The sequence below is a fragment of the Heloderma suspectum genome, chromosome 15, assembly GCF_057233095.1.
Source record: "Heloderma suspectum isolate Gila_16-S chromosome 15, 16-S_ref, whole genome shotgun sequence".
NCBI lineage: Eukaryota > Metazoa > Chordata > Lepidosauria > Squamata > Helodermatidae > Heloderma > Heloderma suspectum.
Window position 1 is genome coordinate 5,183,800 of NC_139472.1, and position 24,198 is coordinate 5,207,997.

Genomic DNA, 24,198 nt, shown 5'->3' on the forward strand with positions numbered 1-24,198 from the left:
GAGGATCCAAGGAAAGTGGTCAGTGCCAGAACTTCTGTTCACCTCAGGTAACCTTCCACAACCTGATGCCCTCCAGATATTTTGGACTACAATTCCCAGCCAAGTCCAAAACAGGCGGAGGGCAAAGGTTGGGGAAAGCTGACCTACAGTGTACAGGAAGGCCTGTTCCAGCTTGGGAGGGGAGCTACACAAATTACCTACCTCAGTAGCCCCCTTGGTTGGATTACCCAGCAGTAGCCAGCAAGACAGCACTCAGGTGGAGCTGCCATTAAAAAAAAAAAAATCAACAATATTCTGGAGCCGCAGTGGACTAGGGGCATTGTAGGGAATTAAGATGGCAGCAGCCAGTTACCACAGCCAGAGCACTGGAGAGAAATGGTTTAAAGAGAGGCCTGGGGAAGACATGCTACTGGGCCTAGGAGCGGTGCATGCCTGGCCCACGCCCCTCTTCAAGCCAATACTCAACTGGGCATCACCAAGGTCACTGATGTAGTGTCCCTCTGGGAAATTAAAATGGTGGGCAAAGCCAAGCATGGTGTAAAGTTTTAAGAAAAGAGAGGAGGGTAATGAGTGAAAGAGAGGGGGGGAATGAGTGAGAGCATGTCATGCCGCCACTGGTGGACTCCTCCTCAGAGGAGGAGCTAGATCTCCCAGAGACAAACAGCCCCTGTCAGAAGACCAGGAGGAGCCTGGGCCCTCGGGGGAGATGTCTGCAGGTCCCTCCCCACAAGTGGCAGGGGACTCCACCTCCGAGGGAGAGGCTGGGGGACCCCCTGGCCCCCGAGAGTGCTGTCGCCTCAAGAGGCAGGCCAGTAGGGCTCCTTTGAGAAGAAGTGCTTGATCACGAAGGAGGACTCCTCAAGAGGAAAGGACTCCTTGAGAACAAGGCCCTCCTCATGAGTAGGACTTTGTCAGAGGGCTGTAGGACTGCAGCTGAGCGCTGGGTGGGGCTCAGGAAGCTCTGGCTAAATAAGCCTTCTGTTTCAGCCTAGCCAGTGCTGGAACAACATTGTTCTATTAGCTCTAGGGTCTAGTATCTTGTTTCCCTGACTTTACCATGTGCCTGAACCTCTGTCCTACTGACTCTTGGACTCCTGCTTGACTCTGATTCTTGGACTGCATATTGTATCTGGATGCCTATCTGTGTTTTGACCTCAGACCTCTCTTCTGGAAACCACCTACTTGCCTGGTAATACTGTGCTTTGACCATTGGCCTCCTCAACTGACTCGCCTACTCGATTCGTCCCAGCATTTGCCTAGCATAGAGACTTACCCAGCCAGAACAGGACAGATGGGGAAAGCATGGCATGCAAAACCTCACACCAAATCCTGGGGGCCGAATCCAGCTTTCCTCAGATGGCCCTGCTTTCTTTTCCCCAGCCACCAATGATTTGGCGGTTTTCCAACTTCTGTGTAGTTTTCCCCCCATTGTAAAAGCTTGAAATGCCTCTCCTAAGGCTTAGTGACTGGTAGGAAGCGCTTTAAGCTAAAACAGGCTGGGCTTTGGGGGCTTTTAGTCCTGCCCCCTTTTGCCTATAGCCCCAGAGAGCTTCTCTGAAATGGAATTCAGCCCTGGGGCAGAAAGAGGTTAGCACCCCTGGCCTACAAACACACACACACACACCAAGACCAATTTAATCTGTTTAAGCAGCAACCCCCATAATTAACCAGGGCTTTCCAAAGGATATGTTGGCTTCCCCTAATCAACCAGCCCCTGTAGTTTATCACAGCCCAAAACTCCCACACTGCCACATGGGAGCATGACTTGGTGCGCAGGCATGGTGTGTATATATATAAGCAGGAAGGAAAAAGGAACTGGACCAAAATAGCACTGGGCTGCCGGTTCTAATGCCATTAGCTTCTAAGCAAGGAAGCCAAGAGGTCAGGCCTCTTTCTCCTAGTACCTGGCCTGTAACAAGCGAGTGACTGCGAAAATGAGGGCAGAAAGAACTGTACAGTTCCTTACGCCGTCTTCTCACCAGAGCAAGGAGGAGACGGATCCAAAAGGCTCCTATGGCTGCAAACACCTCCCGGCAGCATACATGTCGACAGGCGACAAATGCATGTTTGAAACGTTGATCTGCCCTGATGCCCAAAGTTGGATGCAGCTTCCAACAACAGGACGAAATAAAATCCATATAATCCAGACTTCCACAAGTGGGTACCAGCCAGATGCGTTGGGACGGCAACGCCCGGCATTCCCCAGCCAACGTGTGTGCACGCACACTGTCGCACCGTGCAGAGGAAACTGTTCCTATTAACACCGTAGCATGGAGAAGTTTTGATCTGTCCCATGTTGGGCTGTTTGATTGGGGAGATCCGCCTTCCCCAACCTGAGTATGTGTTGAATTACAGCTCCTAGCATCCCCATCCCCAAGTGCCAAGTTACAACACACACACACACCAGTCCATTGTTGGTGGTGAAATGAAAGGGGGGTATTCTGGGAACTTTCCAAGAGTGAGAAAAGACAGGTTTGAGGATGGGGTCATTTAGGGGATATCATACCATTTAGGGCATATCTTATTCTCCCCCGACCCCACCCCAGAATGTCTCCCTCTTGTGTGACACTAGCACGGCACAGCTGTACTGGAGGAATGGTAGCTGAAGGGGTCTCAGCTGCCATCCCCTCCACAACACAAGAGAAGTAGCGACTACGAAAATCAGAAGCGGCAAATGATTTTGTACACCCTTCCGGCATGAAGCTCCACCTAATTCGAGCCAGAAAGTCTGATTTTCAAACGTTCAGATCAGCTGTATAATGCAACCACCAGCAGCTGCAGCTGGGAATGCATGAGACTGTCGATTTTGCTTTCTCCAAGTTGTCTAACTTTCCTCATCTTCAGTTCAGTTTGTCCCTAAATTTGAGTGTTGTTGTTCTTTACGTTTGCATCAAAATTCATACACGTTCCTGTTAATAATGCATGCATTTTTTGGCATGCAATTTTGCCTAAGGTACATATTCAGGGCAAGCCATTTTCCTAATATACTGCATTTTTTAACATTGTTCCCCCCACTACACGCCTTTTTTGCATGCATTTTTTGATTGGAGGACTCCATTGCAGAATTCGGAGAGGTGTGATTCGGAAGGATCACTGAACTTCGGTTGGCTGAACCCCTCTGGCACCAGCAGGAAAGTCATTCCACGGCCAGGGAACAAATGCAGAAAAGGGCTCCACATCTCCCCAAGGATGTGGCATAGAACACAGAACAGGGTCCATCCCACAGAATATAGGAAATTGCCTTATACAGAGCCAGACCCTTGCTCCATCTAGCTCAGTATTGTTGACACTGACTGGCAGCAGCTCTCCAGGGCTTCAGGCAGGATTCCTTCCTAGCCCTACCGGGAGAAGCTGGGACCCGAACCTGGGACCATCTGCTTGCAAAACAGGCGCTCGACCACTGAGCCACCTTCCCTCCTCTGCCATCCTCTTGCCGTCTAAACCTAAACCAGGGGAGAGGAACTGATTTCAGCCCAAGGGACCGAATTCAATACTGGAAAAGCTCTCAGGGGCCACATTCCAGTGGCGGGCGGAGCCAAAGGCAAAAAGGGGGGAGCCCCAAATACCAGCATACTGTAGTGTAAAGCTTTTCTTGCCAGTGACTAAGCCTTAGCAGAGGCATTTCAACCTCTTAGAATGGGGGGGGGGAGCCCATACAAAAGCCAGGAAACTATGAAACAAACAGTGATTCAGGGAAAGGGGAGGTGCGCATGGTCTTCTGGGACCCCAGGGGGGCTGAATTTAGCCCCCTGGTCTTCAGCTCCCCACCCCTGATCTAAAGTGAATACCCCCATTTTCATCTGACATGCTGAAGGGCGTGTTAACCACACCAAGTTAGCCCAAACTTCAAGACAGTGGAGAAACTGAGTGTTCGATCCTTGTGGAGCTCCACACCGGAAGCGCCTTCGCAAGCTAATCAAGATGAGCTTTGCTAAACCTGAGCAGCCAGATGGCTCGGGTTTAAAACTCACTGTGCCCGTGTGTGGACAACACAATGGGCGGCGAGAAGCACTGCCCTTCCAGGTAACGGAGAGCAAACGGCAGGCTGCTGTAGAGCTTCACATTTCTGTCTACAGCACTGAGAGCCCTTTCACTGCAAGCATAAGAACCAGCCCTCTAAACATCATTCCACCACAGCTGAAGGAACAAGATAATAAGGTTTAATGATGCTTAAGAACAAGAGTGAGTTGCCGAACATCACGGATTAATGTTCTAGTGCACTGAAAAGCTGTAATGAAGATGGAACGCAAGAATCACTATTGGCTGTTCTCTCAAAAAGCTGCGGCCGATTGACTGCAACTGCTAGAGGTATGCAAGCACAGGAAATGCTGGATTGGACACATGCACATGCCCATCCAACCCAGTTTACTGTTTCCAACCGTGGCCAGCCAGATCGTTCTTGATGTTCCTGAGCAGGGCATAAAGCAGGCAGGCAGAATCTCATTTGGGGGGAGGGGAGTGGCAGAAAAGCTGGGACACCGCCCCAAAATCAGTGGTGGAGGGAAACAGGGCATGGTCAGAGGAAAGGGCCACTTCCTTCTGGGGAAACCCAGATGGCAGGATCAGGTTTTGCACCTCTGGCATAAAGGGTATTGTCATTTCTTTCTTTTCTTGCCAAGAAAAGTCAGCACCTGGTACCCAAAGGTATATTAGTTCTGAATAAGGGTGCTCCATTTAGCTAGTGTGGCTAGTGGTCATTGATAGGGCAAGGAGAGGGCAGATTAGTTGAAATCAGTGAGGTCAGCTCTTTCACAGCAGCCACAGAAAAAAATAAAAGCTTTGCAGAACCTGAGCTGCCAGGTCTTGATGCAAGGTCTCCAACATTCCTTTAAGAACATCAGAAGAGCCCTGCTGGATCAGGCCAAGGGTCCATCTAGTCCCGCATTCCGTTCACACACTGGCCGGCCAGCCGCCCACGGGAGACCCACAAGCAGGGCATGAGTGCAACAGCACCCTCCCACCCATGTTCCCCAGCAAGAGCACAGAAGTTTATCTGCACACTGTCATCCACCAAGAATGCCAGTCCCCCCTCACGCACCCCCAAAACAACTCGAGTGCTTGATCAAAGGAACCCTTCCATGGCATCTACTGAATTATTGTATGTTTGTGCCACCCAGATAATGCTCCCTAGATTAGGGGTGGACAACTTGTGGCCTTCCAGATGTTTTTGGCCTACAGTTCCCATCATTCCTAAGCATTAGCTATGCTGCCTGGAGCTGACGGGAGTTGTGGCCCTATAGATGTCTGGGCCTACAAGCTGCCAACCCCTGCTCTAGATAGTAGGGGAAATTGAGAGTTTTAAAGTCCATATTTCAAAACGAAAATCCTGGACTAAATATGCTGCCAGATCTCATGGACATCCCTTGATCAACTTTGCTAAATCTGAACTTCTGGACAGCTCAGATCTATGCTTTTGGAAGCCGGCCTCACAGTAGACGCAACTCAGACATTGACTAGCCGAGCTGAATATCAACAGCAATTGTTCAGTCTTGGAGCAGCCTAACCCCAAATCTGTTTCCTAGGTCCCCATATGTATTCCCCAGAACCCTGAGTGTCCCATTCGTGCCATGGAAGGTTTGTTTGTTTTTTTCTTCTTACCTTAATTACCATGCAAGGGGCAAATTTCAAGGCAGATCGCAGCTGGGTACAGAAGGGTTAATACCCCCACACACACCATCTCTCCCTGCACAGCAGTTAAGCTTAGAAAAAACAACAACACCTTGCTGCTAGTTTGGGATGATCAGGGACAGAATGCAATTCAAGAACTGATTTTATCTGGGATGCTTTGGACAAGAAATCAATTGCCTAGCTTTGCTTCCTGTGAAACTTAAATAATTCCTAGTAATTCTTTCTTCATTTGCATATATGAAATTTTATGCCAGTCTATGAATTTTATGCATACATGAATTTTATGCATATGACATTTTATGCAAATTATGCCGCATATGCAAATTTTATGCAGAGTTGTGTCCTATGGGGCTGGGCCCTAAACCTTTTAAGCACCAAGCAACCCCCCTGGTTCCTTCCTTCATTCAGCTTGTTTAGAACAGACGTTATCTTCCTCCCTCCTTCCTTGCATACACACCATGTTATTTATTAGCAAACATAAAAGGAGCGGGCAGGAATGGAAAACCAGGGTGGTCCTTGTAAACAGCGCGGGCGGGCGGATGAGCCCTCGTTTGCTAGTTCTGCAACGGAGAAACACTTGCCAATGCAATTATCACGGTAGTTTTGTGTTGAATTCTGGAGCTCTACAGACGTATTTGGGGGTGGGGTGAGGGGGTGGGAGTGAAGAAATATATGCAACAAAGAGGAGGCAGGAAACCCGTCCATCATTGTTCGACTTCAGAAGCCAGCTATGTGCAGATGGACGGAACAGATAGTTGACAGCCATGTTCGAGAGTTAACCACAAACGTTTACAGCACAAAGCAACATGTTGCTAAGACCACAGAAGTTTATCTGCATGCAGGCAGCCAGCCAAAAATGCCGATTCTCCCCCCCAAATCCCCCTCCCCCACGCAAGTGCCAGAGCAAAGGATCTCTCCACGGCTTCCAGCATACAGGCTGGGAATTGTCACATGTCTGCACAGCCTGGGTTATGCTCCCTAGATAGTAGGGGGAAATGGGGAGTTTTAAAATCTGGTTTTCAAATGAAAACGAAATGAAATAAAAGTCCTGGACTACATGTGACAGTGGATCTTATGAACATTCCTTGTTTGCTGCTGTTGAGAAATGGGAAGCAGCATTATATCTAGCGATGTACAAACTGACTCTGGGTGAATTCCCTATTTCCTTGGATAATAACAAACTCACCCATTTAAGCTCCAATGGCAGTTCTCTCTTAAAACAAACCCTCGTTCCACAGAAATGAGCTTTTGCACATGCGCAATATCAAAGTGCATTGTAGGCGCAGTAGTTTGGAAACGCAGGTGCGCCATGTTGATGCACATCACCATGTTATGTACCCCCTTCCTGACTGGTTGTTTTCACATGGCCTCTCACAGAAACACTCCACCCGCCAGCAGCAGTAAGTATACGATGACTTACTGAACAAAATAAAAGTACTGTACAAAGGATGATGACCCAAATCTAGTCCAACAATAACAAGAGAGAGATGCGACACCCTCAGTTTACCATAGGCAAGAAAAGGGTTCATCCAACCAACTCAGCACATGCGTGGAAGTGGCACTGTTTACATACAGACTGCGCATGCTCAGAAGCATCCAATCGCTTCTGAACTTAATAGCGAATTTGTAAAACACCAGTCAAGGCTCGTTCAAAAGCTGAGCATCGCGAACAGGTGGAATTCGACCCACAAGCTGACTGATTACAAAATTCAGTGATATCATTAATTATATCCACTACTCCAAAGCTCTCGAATGACCCACCATACTTGCACCTCCATTAACTCATGACAAACTCTCCTTATTCTTGCTTCTATTCCCTCCTCTTTGCCTACTGGCAAAGTTTTGACTGTAAACTCCTCGAGGCAGGGCCTTGTCTGGATCTGCAGCATGGGGAAAGTGGATATTACTTGTAAACTAGAGCTCCACAATTAATGTTCTATAATGATGTGTCACCATTACAGTTCCTCTTGAGCCAATAAAGGCAGGAGAAGGACACTTCAAAATCCAGGAGATAGGGTGAAGGCAAGAAACAGTGTTTCAGGAAGCTGTACCCTTTCACCTTGGCAGTAAGCACCCTTTCACTTAAGAAGGGGAAAACAGCACTGCTTTAGAGAGGTGTCACTCCCCTGAGACATCAGCAGCCACACCACCCATCCCCATCCTCCTCTCAGACCTATTTGCATGCACAGCAACCAATCCACATCTCACTAAAGGGATTGGGTGGGGAGGTGAGACAAGCAATCTTTTCTTCCCAAGGCACAGAAGCAGCTTTCAGTTTTGAGAACTGAAAGATGTTCCCTTCTGCAAATATTATTTGCTGCCAAACAAACATTGCATCGATAGGGTCTTACAAAAAAGTTTTAAAAATCATTTGTAATCCAAATTGGAACAAAGGAAAAAAGGAAATGTCAGCTGAGGAAGGGGGGATTGTTTCACACCTGACTTCATTTCCTCTTTCTATTTGAGGACTTAAACTGGCCAGGAAGAGAGCGGCCATAGCTCAGTGGCAGAGCAGAGGTTTTGCATATAAAAGGTCCCCAGTTCAACCCCTGGTTAAAGGCATCAGGGAGCCAGTGATAGGAAATTCTCTCTCTCTGCCTGAAATTCCTCTCCTGTGGCAAGTAAGGATCAGCTGCAGGCAAGGGGAAAGGGAAATGGTTTGTCCAAACACACACAGCTGTAGATACACAATGGATCACTAGCATGCCTATATCTGGGTGAGCAGGCAAGCAAAACCTTTGGTGACTTCTTAACTTTTCTGGGTCCATCAGCAAAGCAGTATCAGGTAGCAGCCGGGAAGTATGGATTTTTGTAAAATCCATTCCATCTGCATTTTGTGGATTGTCAAGTGCCTTTCATTCCATAGTCTGCTCATTGACAGAATCGGATTTTTTCCAATTTCCAGAATTTGCACAGATTCACATTTGCATGAATCTTCCCCGTAATGCCCAAATCCCCCCCAAATGCGCATTTTCATGCTTTAGCCTATGGAGGAAATGCTTATTGGTGGCCAGTGGTTTTTATTTTACACATTTTCCTACAACTAAATTTGCGCAACATCCCCCCCCCCCCGCAAATTGGTCGTGAGGCCGCAGATCCGTGCTACTCGGGAAATGCTGGGCCACTGCAGAATTCACAGGTCGGATTCATGGAAATCCAAAGCCATTTGATTCTGTTGTGGATTTCTCGACATCCCTTGTAGCAGGTGATGGGGGAAAGGTGGAGATCCCCATTTTTCTTGCTGGTAGTGTGTGCGCGAGTGCTGCCATTGGTCGGGCATGCGCACCCAAGCATCAAATGCAGACGTTGTTGTGATGCACACGCTCCTTTATAGTTCTGGGAGGGTTTGCAGCTCAGTGGTGGAGTCCCTGCTTTACATGCTAAAGGTCCCAGGTACAATCCCCAGCATCTCCAGTTAGAAGGACCAGGGAGCAGGTGAGAGACGACGTTCTCTGCCTGAAACCCTGGAGAACTGCTGACAGTCAGAGTAGAAAACACTGTGCTGAATTGACAAATAGTCCAACCTGATATAAGGCAAAATCCTACATTTGTTTGGACAGGAGCTGCACCATGTAACTTGGGGGGCTCAAAAGCACAGACAAATGTATGGGTGCAGAACCTCAGCCCTGCAAGCCACACTCGGCGCTCCGGGGTCCCCCAGACTCCGGGGTCCCCCAGACAAATGTATGGGTGCAGAACCTCAGCCCTGCAAGCCACAATCAGCGCTCCAGGTCACCCTGCTTCCCTGGCCACGCCCCATTTCCTTGCTGCCCCATTTCCCCAGGCCCTGATGATTTGGTGTCTTTTGTGCGGTCCAACGGTCGGAATGCCTCTCCTAAGGCTTAGTTACTGGAAGTAAGTATATCAGCTAAAATATGCTGGTGTTTTGCTCTGCCCTATTTGCCTTTGGCTCCTCCCACCACAGGAATGTGGCCCCCGGGACTTTCTCTGGAATGGAATGCAGCCCTTGGGTGGAAAGAGTTCTGCACCCCTGCGCTAACGGATGTAAACACCGCTATTTGATGCATGCCTGGTTTGTTCATTCCTACACCCCCGTCCTCCAGCGAACAGGATGCATTCAACTGACGTATATTAGACTGTCTGGTATTTCAGACAGAAGGAAAAAGCTTCTCCATCATCCTGGGACACAAGATGGGCAATGGTAGATGCTACAACGTGTAAATCTGTCGCTGAGGTTTCCCCTGCCCGGGCACTATATTTAGAATTGCTACCAGGGGGTGGGGGGGAGAAAGAACAGAAGTCCAGCGCCGTGCTGAACGACTACAGACTTTGTGCAGTGATGTTTTTCCTGCCTTGATATAGCACCGAAAACCCTGCCAGGATTTGAAAGAGGTGGAATGGGGGGGGGGGCAGATCAGGGGTTGGCAATGTGACACCCATGGACACCACCCTTGGAGCTCACCAAGGTGCTCAAGCCTCCCATGTTTTTAAAAAATCAAGACATTTTCGTACAGGAAACTAGGATTACTGCAAAATAAGGTTTTCTTGCTGCTGAAAAAGGGGGGTTCAAAGGAGTTGTTTAGTGTATCGGGGCTCAGCCCCCACCTCGGCCTTGGACTCAATCTTTGCAGCAGATTCCTCGACCTTTGCCACATCTCCCTTGGCAGCCATTTTGTGGTGGTGCCCAGGACAGTTTCTCAAATGGTCAAGTGTGTCCACAGCCCAAAAAAAGGTTGCCTATGCCTGGGGTGGACGTTAACAGCAAATGCATTTGCTGAGTGACGATCATTATGTAGCTCAAATGGCACCACCCATGTGATGTATCAGCAGGTTTGGAGGGAACCAAAAAGATTGCAGAAGTATAAAAAAGGGAGAAACCTGGGGTGGGGGAGGCAAAAACAGCTAAATGAACAGGAAGCATACTCAGAGGTCACAGAATGGTGACTGTCGAGGCAGGGGATGGAAAACTGGGTTGAAGGGGAATGGAGTACCCTGGAAAAGGGCATGGCTGGCTGAACAGCAACAGTTTGTTGCAGTTTCCACATTGACCGTTAATTCATAACTGCAGAGGAGGGGAAGGTATTCTGAATCAGAGGAAAATGCTGGGGTTAGTGTGATCATTGCACTTTGACAGTGCTAAATAATCACTAGGGGAGAATTAAAAGAGACAGACAGACAGACACAGAGAGACAGAGAAATATAGCAAGCAACATGCAACAATGCATGCTTTGCAGTATTTAGCCAGGGAGCCCCAAGCCCTAAAAAAATGTTTTAAGTTGCATGACGGGTGGAGAGACTAGCTTCCAACACGTACTGAAAAGGGAAGAGTGGGACGGAGATGGAGGAAACCATCTCTCTGTTATCAGCATTGCTCCAGCTGCTGCACAGATGACATTAAAAAAAAAAGAAGCAAGATCCGCACAGCTCGTCCTTTAACACACAGCTGAGGAAAACAGGAACCCTCACGTTCGAGGAGGGAAAATAAATTACAAGTCTTATAGCAAGCCAGGGAGCGCACCAGTACTCTAACGAGCACACACCATCAGCATATTTTGCCCTGGGTTTGCTAGCAAACTCGCGAGAGAGGGGCGAAGATGGTATCACCAATTTAAAACCACCTTTGACTGAATTCCCTAAACTTTGTGGATGTAGAAGAGGCAAGACATTTTAGCCCGGTTGTCAAAAGGTTTCTAGTAATGCCAGCACTTCAGTAAAGCATCAACAGCATCATGCCCACCGAGAACGCATTTTTAACTGTGTGAGGGATGTACACGATTTTGTTCCTTGTTCGCAAAATATGTGAACATGTCCCATCAGCAACCCCAAACATGGACATGAGCAGGAACACAATTCTTGGGAAGTTTTCACAATATCCCAAACTTGCATTCATGTTTCGAAAGTGTGCGTTCGCACATGTCTGCATTTGCACACGGGCACATTCCCTCCCCTCCAAATCTGCATTTTCACGATTTAGTATATATGGGGGGGGGGGCAGGGGGAATCCAGATTTTCTTTTGGGAAAAGCACACAGTTTTTAAAAACCTGTGTTTTTTCTCAATTGGGAAAAATGCACATTTTTAAAAATGTGCACTTTCCTGATCGAAAGAAGGATGTTCGCATTTGGGAACGCAAACAAGGCGAAACTAGTGCAAAATAGAATTCAGAAAAATCTCAACAAGCTTGAACATTGCCAGCCCTGAGCATGCATGCTAGAGCACTGGGTTTGTTTATTGATTTATGGCATATTGGAGTTGTTTTTCCAGCCACACAAGTTGCCTTCCAAAGCAGCTTACAGCCAGCCATAAAAATCAATAACGTTTCCTAATGAAATAAATGCACAGGGAGACATGTCATCGCATCCATAAAGTAAAAGTAAAATGACAACATTTTGAGCGCAGCCCAAGCAAACCATTTCAGAAGCTACTATGTGCAGTATCAGCACAGCGGGGGTGGAGAACTGTAGGGTCAAGAGCCAAATCTGGCCCTCCAGAGCTCCCCAAATAGCCATACACCCTTCCCCCAAGCTACCCATCGTTTGGTGGTTTCCCAGCTGTTGTATTAGGTTTTCCTCATTCTAAGAGGTTGAAATCTCTTCTCCATCATCCCAGAGTGCAGGACACGGAATCATGGGCTCAAGTCACAGGAAGCCAGATTCCAGCTGATCATCAGGACAAACTTCCTGACTGTTAGAGCAACATGACAAAGGAACCAATGACCTAGGGAGGCGGTGGGCTCTCCCACCCTGGAGGCGTTCAAGATGAGGCTGGACAGCCATCTGTCGGGGATGCTCTGACTTGGATTCCTGCACTGAGCAGGGGGTCGGACTCGACGGTCTTGTAGGCCCTTTCCAACCCTACGATTCTGTGATTCTATGAGATGCCTCTCCTAAGGCTTAGCGAATGGTCGTGAGAGCTTAAAGCTAAAATAGGCTGGTATCTTTTGCACTTTGGACCCTTCCCCTTTTTGCTTTTGCAGCCCCCCCCGCCCGCCCCGGAATGCGGCCTGCAAGAGCTTCTCCGAAATTGGATTCAGCCTTTGGCCTGAAAGATGCTCCCCACCTCGGCAGTACAGGGTGTTTAATAGCCACGGCACACACACGCCACATCGTGCTGCTCCACAGCCATGTCACATAAACTCTTTTAAGCTGGGTGGGGGGTCTCGGTGGGCCCTGGCAGGTTCCTAGGCAACCATAGCTGCCAGTCCCAATTCCCCACAATGCCCCAGACACAGCATCACCCCATGGCATTATGGGAAATTAAGAGGGCCGCTCTCAGGCACAGAAATGTTTTCAGAAGGGGCAGCAGCTGGCGTAGCATGCTGACACCAGGCAAGCCAAGACATGCTATCCTAAAGGTCAGGAAAAAGTGTCGCTTTGAGGCAGGGGTGGGCAGCTTGTTGCCCCCCAGATGTTTTGGCCTACAACTCCCATCAGCCCTAGCCAGCATAGCCAATGGTGAGGCGCGACGGGAATTGTAGCAGGCCACAACTTCTCAAGGGCCAACACTTGTCCAGTTCTGCTTTGAGGTAATGCTCACTTAGTAGTATTTGGACCACTCTGCAAAATCCCAGTTAACACTAAATGTGCCCCATTAAAAAAAATACAGTCTCATATAACGCTAACTGTTATATGACAGCATCATCCCAGCCAAATAGGGAGGAGAACACCAGGGAGGAGAACTTCAATATAAATTTGTCACATGCAGCCAGAAAAAACAACAACGGTATGCCCAGAGGACAGGAGAGAATACCGAGAAAGGTGGGCCAATAGTTTGACTCACTATAAAGCAGCTTCCTACATTCCTGGATATGCACTCTGCCCATGCTCAGAAATGCTCATGCTCTGTTAGGTAATACCAGTGATTAGACTTCCTTATGCGCAGGTTTGACTCTGTACAACTGCTGCACTCCGAATCCTGACTTCAGAAGCTGCGATGCGCAACTCTCTCCCTGCCCCGATCCGTGCACACTCACGCACTTTCTGGAGAGTGTATCCAAGTGTATGCAGAGTGCCTTTCATTCACAGGCCCTCAAAAGAACACATTTCTCCTGGTCTGAGGATTGGTTGAACCGAACAAAAAAGCACTGGTCTTATACCTCAGTGCCCCCGTGTCCCGCTTGTGGGCTTCCCATGGGCGTCTACTTGGCCACTGTGGGAAATGCAGAGTCCTTGGGTCTAATCCAGCAGGACTCTTCTTAGGTGCTGAGGTCTCCATTTCACAAGGGCCATTTTCTCCGATGGTGTTTCAAGATACTCAGTTCTAAAGACAAGGTAGGCCACTCGTGGCCCTCCAGATGTTTTGGACTACAACTCCCATCAGCCTTCACCTTTGGCTTTGCTGGCTAAGGCTGATGAAAGCCAGCACAGCTGGAGGGCCATCCCTGGTCTAAAGACACCTCTTACCTCATTCTTGTAATGAATCGAGAAGATGGGAAACAAATCTGACCCTACAGGTTGTTCAGGGACAGAGATAGAAAAACAGGCGGCACACAGCCCAACGGCAAAATGTCCTGCAGTGCAAGTTAGGTCAGGGTCTCCACTCAGGATGGTGCCCCTTTCCCCCTGGTGGAGTCAAGGACGATGGGATGGTTGGCTGCTTCGGCCGAATAGCTCCCCCCACGGCAAAAACTCTGCATGCTTCCTATCACTTTTCAGAGGGGGGCTACACAATCCAATGGCTCTTGGCCCCCTTCCCCTTCGGGCTTCTAAGATAAGCCCCTGGCCCGTCGGACGTTGGAGGCTCAAGTGCAACTGGAGGCAAAGCAGACTGGGTTTCCCCCATCCGGCAGTGGCCCAACTCCGTGGAGTCGGAACCAACCAGGTTTGTGACCTCAGAGCTGCATCACACAATCAGAATCGAAAGAGCTTTAAACAGCGCCTGGGCAAGCTTCTAGGGCGACTGGCTTCAGGTACATCAAAACTGACCACATCCATATCCTCCAAGGCGCTCCAGGTGTCATGCATGAGTCTCCAACCACCCATTTTATCCTCACAACTGCCAGGTGAGGCAGGTTTGCTTGTTTGTTTTCTAAATCAGAGATGAAATAGCCCAAAATCTATCCACTTCATGAGCTTCATGACACAAGTGGGACAGCCAAACCCAACTCTTCCCCATCCTCTTCCACAGCTCTAACCACTACACAACACTGTCTCCAAGGTCGTATTAGCCAACCCTCCTCCTCTTTCTTTAAGAGATAAACACAGAATTTTCCCCTTAGAAATGCTACTTCATATTTTATTTATTCTCCTTCAATAAAAGGGGTGGATTATGGCATTCCAAACTCCCCTCACAGTATACTTAAAAAATAAAAATTGAGGGCTTTTGGCAAACCTAAAGTATTGGGCCCCCAACATAATGACAAAAAGTTTATCAGTTTTTTGTTTTTTTTTAAAGATACCTTACCTGGATCGCATGAGTTTCAGCTGATTAAGCAATTAGATTATTTATTATTCTTATTTATTTATTTATTTATCAAATTTCTTAGTTGCCTTTCTCTTAAAACAGACCCAAGTTGACTTAACAAAATATTAAAATAAACACATTATAAAGTAGCCAAAAACTGTTAAAATTAAAAATAACCAAAACATAATATAACTGAAGTATCAGTACAAACCCATAATGAAAACAAAGGCTGATAAAAGGCCTGCATATATTCCCATGCATGTAAAGCCGAATGTTTTGAATCCAGCGTACTGAATTCCTAGCTGATGCCCAAGCACTGCAGCTGTCATCCTACAAACTGCTGAGCAAAAAAGCTCTCCCCAACTCAAACAACTCTGGGATGGCTCTTCTAAGATGGCGCTTGAAGAGGCATTCTGCCCCGTGTGCGCGAGAAGGGGAAGATGCTTCTTCTAAGATGGTGCTTGCCTTCTGCAGTTCGTATAAGTACTTCCATTAACATTTTATTGCATTAAAAACAGCAGCTACAACCTTTTAGACAATTTGAAAAAAAACACGATTAATCTAACATCAATTGATGAAAAATCAATTGAGAGTTGCCGTCTTTGTCAAGATGCATTTAAACACAATAGTTCCTTTATGCTGCAGCAGCTGTTAAAATCAAGGAGGGGGGGCCATTTGGTAATGGGCCAGCATCAAGAGTAGGCATAGTCAGGCACTGCCTGGGGGTCCCGCACCTTGTCAAGAGTCCCCTGGACTTCACCATTGCCACCTCCTTGTCCATCCGCCTCCTGCTCTGGCCCAGACAATGGTGGTAGCGAGAAAGAGGAGAAAGAGATGTCATGGCCTCCTTGCTCCCTGGTTCTCTGCCTGTCAAGGAAGCATTCAACCATGGCGGTCTCCACACCCCTGCAGTGGTAGAGTCCAGAGACAAATTTACCGCCCCCATCAGGAGTGTGTGTGTGTGTGTGTGTGTGTGAGAAAGAGACAGACAGACAGACAGACAGAGAGACAGACAACAAAATAACAAGCAAATTAACTAGGCAGGTCCAGTGTCATGGTTGGGCACTTGCCGAGGGCCCATACCCAAGCAGGGTCCACTGACACTTGCCCCCTGGACTTGCTCCTCCTCTTCCTCATTGCAGCCTGCGTGGTCATCTGCTTCTCACTTTGGCCCAGACAATGGTGGCAGGGAGAAGGACGAGCAGTAGATTCCAGGCTGCCTCCTTGCTCCCTAGTTCTCTGCCTGCCACGCAAGCAAGGGGTAGTAATGATGGGAAAGAGGAGGGGGAGCAAAAGCGGATGGTGACAATGGCAGTGAGAAGGGAGACTCAGTGGGAGGGGCCCATTGAGGGTGTCTTGCCCAAGGGCTCTCCAAAACCTGGAGCCAGCACCAACACACACACACACACACACACACACACACACACCAACCACCATGCATGTTTCTTCTATAGCTCTTCCTAGATTTCAGATTAGATGAAGATACCAGCCCCTTCCAGATCGGAGTCGGGTTTCTGTACCCAAGCACGGTAACCAGGCAAAAAATATAGACTGCAGCAAAAGCTAATTTCTGTCTTTGAAGACGTGCCAGGGCATTAAAAAAAAAAAAAGTTTTAGATCCTCAACATTTAAAAGGAAAACACAAACAGTTCCTATATTTAGATTCCAGTAAGCGGTTCATCTTGTTATCTCGCTTAGGGAAATGCGCCAGTGCAAAGTGAGGAAGGGGAGAATGACGACATGCAACAGCTTGCAGGACTTGAAGAGAAAAGATTGCTATTGCCAGGTATTTGAGGGCACAATAAGACCCACAGCCTTGCATCTGGGTGATCACGATACGTCATGGAAATGGAGGTTGAGGCATATCCATCTGCTTCTTTCTGTGTAACGTATGCAGCTGCCAAAATCCAGATTTGTCCAATCGCTCTGGAGGGTTATTTTGGCAAGTATGGTTACTGCTTTATTTATATACTTCTTCCCTCATAAAATACTCAGAAGTACAAGCCTCCTGGAGTCTAGTTTTAGAAAGATGCAATGGATTTGTGGATTACCCTATTAAATCACTTTGAATACTAACCCTTGCCTGCAGGTATAAGAGCCCTTGCTATTTATTTGTCAATGACAGCAAACACAAGGCCTGGCTAATAAGAGATGTGCTAAAGACATCACTTCAGAGTCTCAGATGTGTGTTCAAGTCTGGGACACATTTTTCTTTTTAAATACAGAAGCTGATCCATCCCAGATTGGGGTGGGGGGTTAAATGAGCATAAGCCAGAGGTTATGATGAGTGTTTGGTTCCAACTGGAAACTCACACAGATATATAAACCATCCAGGTATCACATGTCTTTTGTGTTTATTGATCACTGACAAAATTAGGCAAGTTACATCTCTTTCAGTGTCCCCCTATATCAGGTGTTGGGAGCCTCTGGCCTGTGAACAAATCGCACCATGTGGGGGGGCCATCTGGCCCCCCAATAGTGATTAGCTGCTGAAATTCCCATTTTTTGCTGCTGCCACGAATGTCGGCAGCAAGGGCCTCTTCATGTGGCCCACATGTTGCCCTTCCCAGATTTTGACCTACCATCAAAAGTAGGCCAGGGCCAAAATTTATCAGAAAAAAAGGATTTTCTGAGATAACCTCCGAGCATTCTCTTTCTTGGGCTGCCCCAGAACCATCGGGAGGATTTGCATGCCCCGGAGTATATTTGCAAAAGACCTCCACCCCCGCATCCCCTATTCTCAGCTAACCAGATGGGGAATTCCAGGCAGCCATTTTTGCTCAGTCCTTAAAAAGCCATGACGTGCATTAAAATATCGCACAGGTGGAACGCTTCCAATGCTCCGCCATTTTATCACTACGCAAACGGTGGCCATACAAACACTGATTCACAAGCTGGAAAGACAGACCGAGGGGTTTTGTTCCAGCCAATAGGATTTTTTGTTTTATTGTCCACTGCTCAGCAGGCTGTGCCCGCAAAACAGGGGATGTGGGCCGTCACCCTAGGTCCCCGTTGAAGCTCAGCCTCGTGCCCCCGGTGCAAGAGACCAGCCGCTCAGGACGACCAACTTTCCTTGTTTAGCCTCTGTTTACTGAGGCTGCTAAGGAGACAGAAGCTGTGGAGAGGTGGCAGGGTGAGGGGAGAATCTTCCTTTATATTTAGCTTCCTGGGTGCTGGATATAGCAACCCCAGGTTTATTTAAGAGCAGACTTTCTCGTGTTAAGCACGTAGGGGGATTAGCAGCATGCCCCCTGCGATGTCCTGCCATGGCCAGGATTACATGCCTGAAGGGTCCAGGCAATCCAGCATATGCGTCTTCTAAACTCCTGGACCACACAAGCAATCTTTCTCTTGTCCGATTCCAGATGCCGAACCTACATTCTCCATCTAGCCAGGTGGTGGGGAGGCATGACAGAAGAACCCCAGTAGCAGCCACCAGCCAACAAAGGCCATCATGAGAACTAAGAACCGAAGAAGAGCCCTGTTGGATCAGACAAAGCATCCATCTAGTCCAGCATTCTGTTTACCCAGCAGCCAACCAGCTGTCAACTGGGAACCCACAAGCGCTGTAGGCTGTAGACGTTTTAACGTTGTAAGGCCGCCTTGAGTCCCAGTATTGGGAAAAAGGCGGGATATAAATATAATTATAATAATAATAATAACAATAAGAAGAAGAAGAAGAAGAAGAAGAAGAAGAAGAAGCAGGGCATGAGCGCAACAGCAACCTCCCTCCCACATTCCCCAGCAACTGGGGTACATAGTGCTCAGTTGATGGATTAGTTTAGTTTATGTGTAGTGTTTAACTGGATATTATGTATATTGGCATACAAATAGAAAGGTGATGAGAGGCATACTGCCTCTGCTACTGGAGGTAGCGTGTAGACATCAGGACTAGTTGCCATTGACAGCCTTCGCCTCCAGAGATTCGGGCAACCCCCTTTCAAAGCCACCCAAATGGGTGGCCATCACTACATCTTGTGGTAGCAAATTCCATAGTTCAACTCTGCGCTGTGTGAAGACGGACTCCCTTTTGTCTGTCCTGAATCTTCCACCACCAGTCAGCTTCATGGGAGGACCCCATTGGGTTCTAGCACTATGAGAGAGGGACAAAAATGTCTCCCTCTCCACCCCACACATATTTTTGTACACTGCTATCATGTCTCCTCCTCTTTTCCAAGCTAAACAATCCCAGCTGTTGTAACCTTCTCTCTTAGGGGAGATGCTCCAGCCCCTGGATCATTTTAGTTGCCCTTCTCTGCAATTTTCCCAGCTCTACAATATCTTTTTTTAGGTGCGGTGACCAGAACTGGACACAGTATTCCAAGTGTGGTTGCACCATAGATTTGTAGAAGGGCAGTATGATATTAGCATCAAAGAGCTCGTGAGCTGATGGAGAAGGACGCCTCCACACTTTGCACAGTGCCCCACTAGGTCTCATTCCTGCATGTGTTACGGGAAATGATCCAAAGAGATTTGGATGTTTTGAGCAGGGATTAGTGCTGTAACAAAACAATGAATATCTGGAAACTCCTGGGAAAAGAATTTACACCCTGCCTTCCCCACCCTGGCGCCTTCCAGATGTGTTAGACTACAACTCCTATCATCCCCGGCTAGCCAGCTGGGGATGATTGTAGTCCAACACATCTGGGAGGCAGCAGGTTGCAGAAGGCTGCTTAAGACTGATGCATTCACTCCCTCCCTTGCCCTATTCAGATGATGCACTCTCTCCCTCCCTTGCCCTATTCAGATGATGCACTCCCTCCCTGCCTTGCCCTATTCAGATGATACACTCCCTCCCTGCCTTGCCCTGTTCAGATGATGCACTCCCTCCCTGCCTTGCCCTGTTCAGATGATGCACTCCCTCCCTCCCTTGCCCTATTCAGATGATGCACTCCCTCCCTGCCTTGCCCTATTCAGATGATGCATTCTCTCCCTCCCTTGCCCTATTCAGATGATGCACTCCCTCCCTCCCTTGCCCTATTCAGCTGTAGTGTTGGCATGAAATGTTCTGCCATAAAGCACTGCCACTGAAAAATGCAGCAAAGAAGAGACCCATAACACTTCAAAGGCCAAAAGAGACATCTTCCCAGGGGTGTTGTGGGAAATGCTTAAGTGCAGACACTCATCATGACAGGCCGCAGAGCCCTCCCCACACACAAGGACAGTCCAAAATTGCAGGCAGTGCAGGTGGTCCATATCAACAAACCAGTTCTAGCCATTTCCATCTCCACCGGGAGCAGGTCTTTGTTAAGCCAATGGGTCTCACTGGCCCATTCAAGACAAGGACACCCCAAAATGCTTCACATTACAAGAAGGAAGAACATACTGGCGCTGGGAAAATTCATTACAGCTAAGCTCAGAGGGAAGAGGGAAGTCTGTGGGGGTTGACAGATGACATCAACTTCTCTGTTAATAAAAGAAGTCCCTGTGCTGGGTCCACCACACCTCTGACAGCTTCCAAAATTTTTGAGAACTTTCCTCAGAGACCATTCACAGAATTAGGGCAGGAGGTTAAAAAAAAAAAAAAAAATACTGGGTAAGATCCACCCTAAGCCCTGCTTAGAGTAGACCCATTGAAATGCATGGGACTTAAGTTGGCCATGACTATCTTAAGCCCCATTCATTTCAGTGGGTCTACTCTACGTAGGACTTAGGTTGGATTTCACCCACTGGAAGACAGACGTTCACAGGGTCATACGGGGAGCCGGATTTCAATTCCACAAATACTGACCCACAACCGGTGCACATGGAGGGATGAAGCCATGGCAGAACCGGTGGGTCAGGGAGGAACTTTTGCAAGACTGGCACCAGCACCTAAGACCCTTGGGCAGTTGACAGGGCCCCCACAGCCGGGTGGGGCCCAACGGCGACACCAGCCTCTCCCACCCCCCACTCCAAGGCAGGTTCGGAGAGCTGACTCGCACTTTGATTACCCCCAGCACTCTGAAGCTGCGCTACATCAGGGTCATTGTGGCTAATTGAAATGGTGGGTGGCTTGCAGCCACCGCAGGTTAGCCTACCAGTGGGGGGGGGGGAGTGGGAGAACCAGAGGCCCCCTCAAACCTGAGCCTGGAGGGGATCAAAAAGTAGAATCCAGAGTAGAGACCCTGCAAAACGTGGCATCTGCTGCCTTTGAAGCTGCCATAGCAGCTGCTTTAAAACAAAGCAGGGTGCGGTTTTACTGGCAGGACCAACAATATGCCCGTTCACCAACTCGAGACAGTCGCAGGAATTGCACGACTCAGGTTCTAGAGCACCTGCAATGGCTGTCATACTCCCTATTCGCAAATTCATTCACTGAACTTGGATCCTTGTGTAGCCAAAACAGCACCACACACACACACACATCAGCAAGACGGGGGAAACTCCAAGGTTTGCCAAACCTTTAGGGGGAAAAAACCCTAAGAGGAAATTCCCCCCACCCCCCAAAAATAGCTCAGTGAGGACTGGCATGCTCAGTAGCCACAGCATGCCAAGTGGTACCCAAAGGAATGGAGTACCTTCAAAAAGGGCATGGCTGGCTGAAATCCTGAACAGAAACCCCCCATGCTGCAACATTTTGTTGCTGATCTTACTTGTTGCATAGCTTTACAAAATCTATGCCTGGTAGATCACACAATAGGTTCATAGGTTTTTCCTTGGTGAGTTCAAGCAGTTTGTGAACTGAAGATTTCAGCCCTGTTACCTTTCTGGCCCTAACTGTTCCTCCACCCACCGTGTATCTATTGTGAACTGCATGCTCCTTGGGCGCAGGGACCTACTGTATGTAACTCTTAAGACGTGATGTGCGCCAATGGTGCTACAAATACCACCACATGATCTCGGTTTCTTTACCTCATCGACAGTACATCTTGCTCTTTCATAGCACACAGAACATTGTAACGATCCTTTCAACAAAGCCCATGGAATTCCATTAGTGTGCAGTAAAAGCAGGGGGGTGGGTGGGTGTAAATATCCAAATTACTTTAATGGTTGGTTAGGCGCCTCCTTGATCTTTTGGGGAAAGGCATCTAATATCTATCTTGTAAATACATAAGGTATTGCTTTAGCAAAATCAGCAGGAATCCAGTCCCTCTGCTTCTCCCAACAATTATAGTTAGCAAAACACATACTGTGCAATGACTAACAGAACGCTTCTATTTGCACAAGGGGAGGGGAATGTATTGAGGAAGCCCCCCCCCCCAATTTCCTGGTATCCAGCCCTGTTTTAAGTAGTGCAGCTTCCGATCTTCGCTTCAGACCCGAGGCAGGAAACCTATGGAGCGGACGAACTCCACTGCCTGACTAAACAACCACTTTTCCTGGACAGGAGCCATGGCTTTGGAAGAGCAAAGCGTTACATTTCAGCCAGAATTCAATTATGGGTTTTATCCCCCCGCCCCCCATGGAAACAGCCCAAACCGTAACGAGCCATTTCCATCCACCCTGGATGGCCATGAACGTTTTCAGGCACAGCTGCTCTCAATGTTCAGATAGACTGCTCCTGCCAGAAGCTAACATGCAAGACAAAACAAAAACAAAACAAAACCCAGCGCTGCTACCATCCAATGTCACATCCAGTGGCTGAATGCATGATGCTGCATTCGGTTGCAGGCACATGGCCAACAAGAAGCTGCAATGGAAACATTCTGCCTGGCCAGCTGCCCTTACTGAGCCTCTAAGCAAGGTGACATCAATCCAGCTTCTTCCCTGATTACCTTGGGGGGAAAAAAACCTTTTCTTTTATGAAATGAACTGCCAGGAGAATTACACATTCTTTGCCCAGGTGATGTCCAAATCAGGTAACCTTGGCATCCCCACCTTTCGTTACACTGCTCATCACGATGTGTGCTTCTTAGGAACTGGCCCATGCGAAACAGCACAGGAAGAGCTGCTCACCTTGTTTCGAGTGCCCACGAGTGATTAGGATTACCAGACTATCAAGGCCCACACTGCAAGTCAAAGATAATTTGGTGCGCTTTCACTCAGTGCACATTTTTGGCTCCCAAGTCATTTATTTACCAAGGAGAGACAGCAAAAAGCATACTTTAAAAAAACCCAAAATCGCTCTACACTCATTTCCCTGGGGCAGGATATGCTCCTGCTGCCTTCCCCCATTCCCTGCACATCCTTCCCCTCCCCTCCGGAGACAGGGAAGGCAGAAATGTCATGAGAAATCGCCTGGCTCACACATCTCCTTCCGCTGCGTCGCCTTTGATCGCATTTTGTAACACTTCGCAGACGTGTGCGCCCTGGGGTGAACCAGTCCGCCACTCCCTTTTCTGTGCTGAACAGCCTGGAATGCGTAAGATCCACCTCACTGGATACTGGCTGGCGGGAGGGTCGGGGGGGTCGGGGTCTTGCTGTGAAGAAATGCACAAGTCAGCAGTCATGTCAACAGAGTGAATCTCTTAACCTGGGCTTACAGCACTTGGCTGCCCACAGTTGGAGACAGAATGCTGGAGTATAAGATGAGAAACTGATCTATGCCAGGTCAGACTATTTGTCTTATCTAGTCTGGTACCTGATCCTTTGAAACTGGAGAGGCCAGGACTGAACCTTGGACTTTCTGCATACTAAGCAGGCTGTGGTCCCTCCTCAAACGGCCAGAATTAAGTCATCCAAGAGGAAGAGGTGTGCAATGCTCAGGGCTCCCTGCTTAGATGAAGACGCTCGGCATTGAACCCAGGACCTTGCGCATTTGAAGCATGTGCTTTGCGCATGGATGACGCAAGTCCCTCCAGCCCCCACAGGCGTTTCAGCTGGGGACCGGATAACATCAGGGGGCATGGCTCCACTCCTGGATATAACCTCCCCCAGAGGGGGCTTGGTGGGAGGACCATCCACGCCCTGCCTCCCCCCAATGTTCGTTCCCAACTGCTGTAGGGCCACAGTGGGGAAAAACGAGGCTGGGAGAGGTGGGCTTTTGGTACAATCCAGCCTCGCTCTTCCGTTCACTGCCCATCCATTCCATTGCAACATTGCTCTATCACTGACAGGCTATATCATGCTGGGCCTTGCCTATGACAAACAAAAACAGCCAGAAAATAAGCGAGGAACCTCTTTCAACCCAAGAGCCAAAATCAGTTTCAGAGAAGCTCTCAGGGGCCGCATTCCCATGGTGGGTGGGGCCAAAAATACAAAATAATAATAATATTAATATAATAAAATAATAATAATAATAAATAATGCAGATTTTAGCTTAAAGCTCTTTAACTCAGCTTGAGGA

The 24,198-nt window shown here is 48.3% G+C and overlaps 1 protein-coding gene across 5 annotated transcripts in view; it reads right to left on the reverse strand.

Moving 5' to 3' along the window:
- LOC146335234 (tyrosine-protein phosphatase non-receptor type 11-like) overlaps positions 1-24,198 on the reverse strand; it is a 70,440-nt gene that overhangs the window by 37,352 nt on the left and 8,890 nt on the right. For 2 of the 5 annotated variants that reach the window (XM_084821908.1, XM_084821906.1), the window contains exon 2: positions 202-262. The exons of 2 other annotated variants lie outside the window; for them this stretch is intronic. In XM_084821908.1, the coding sequence (XP_084678034.1) occupies positions 202-262 (61 nt within the window). Of the gene's footprint in view, positions 1-201; positions 263-23,159; positions 23,291-24,198 lie in introns of those variants that run through there. One more of the 5 variants, XM_084821907.1, reaches the window with a different exon arrangement.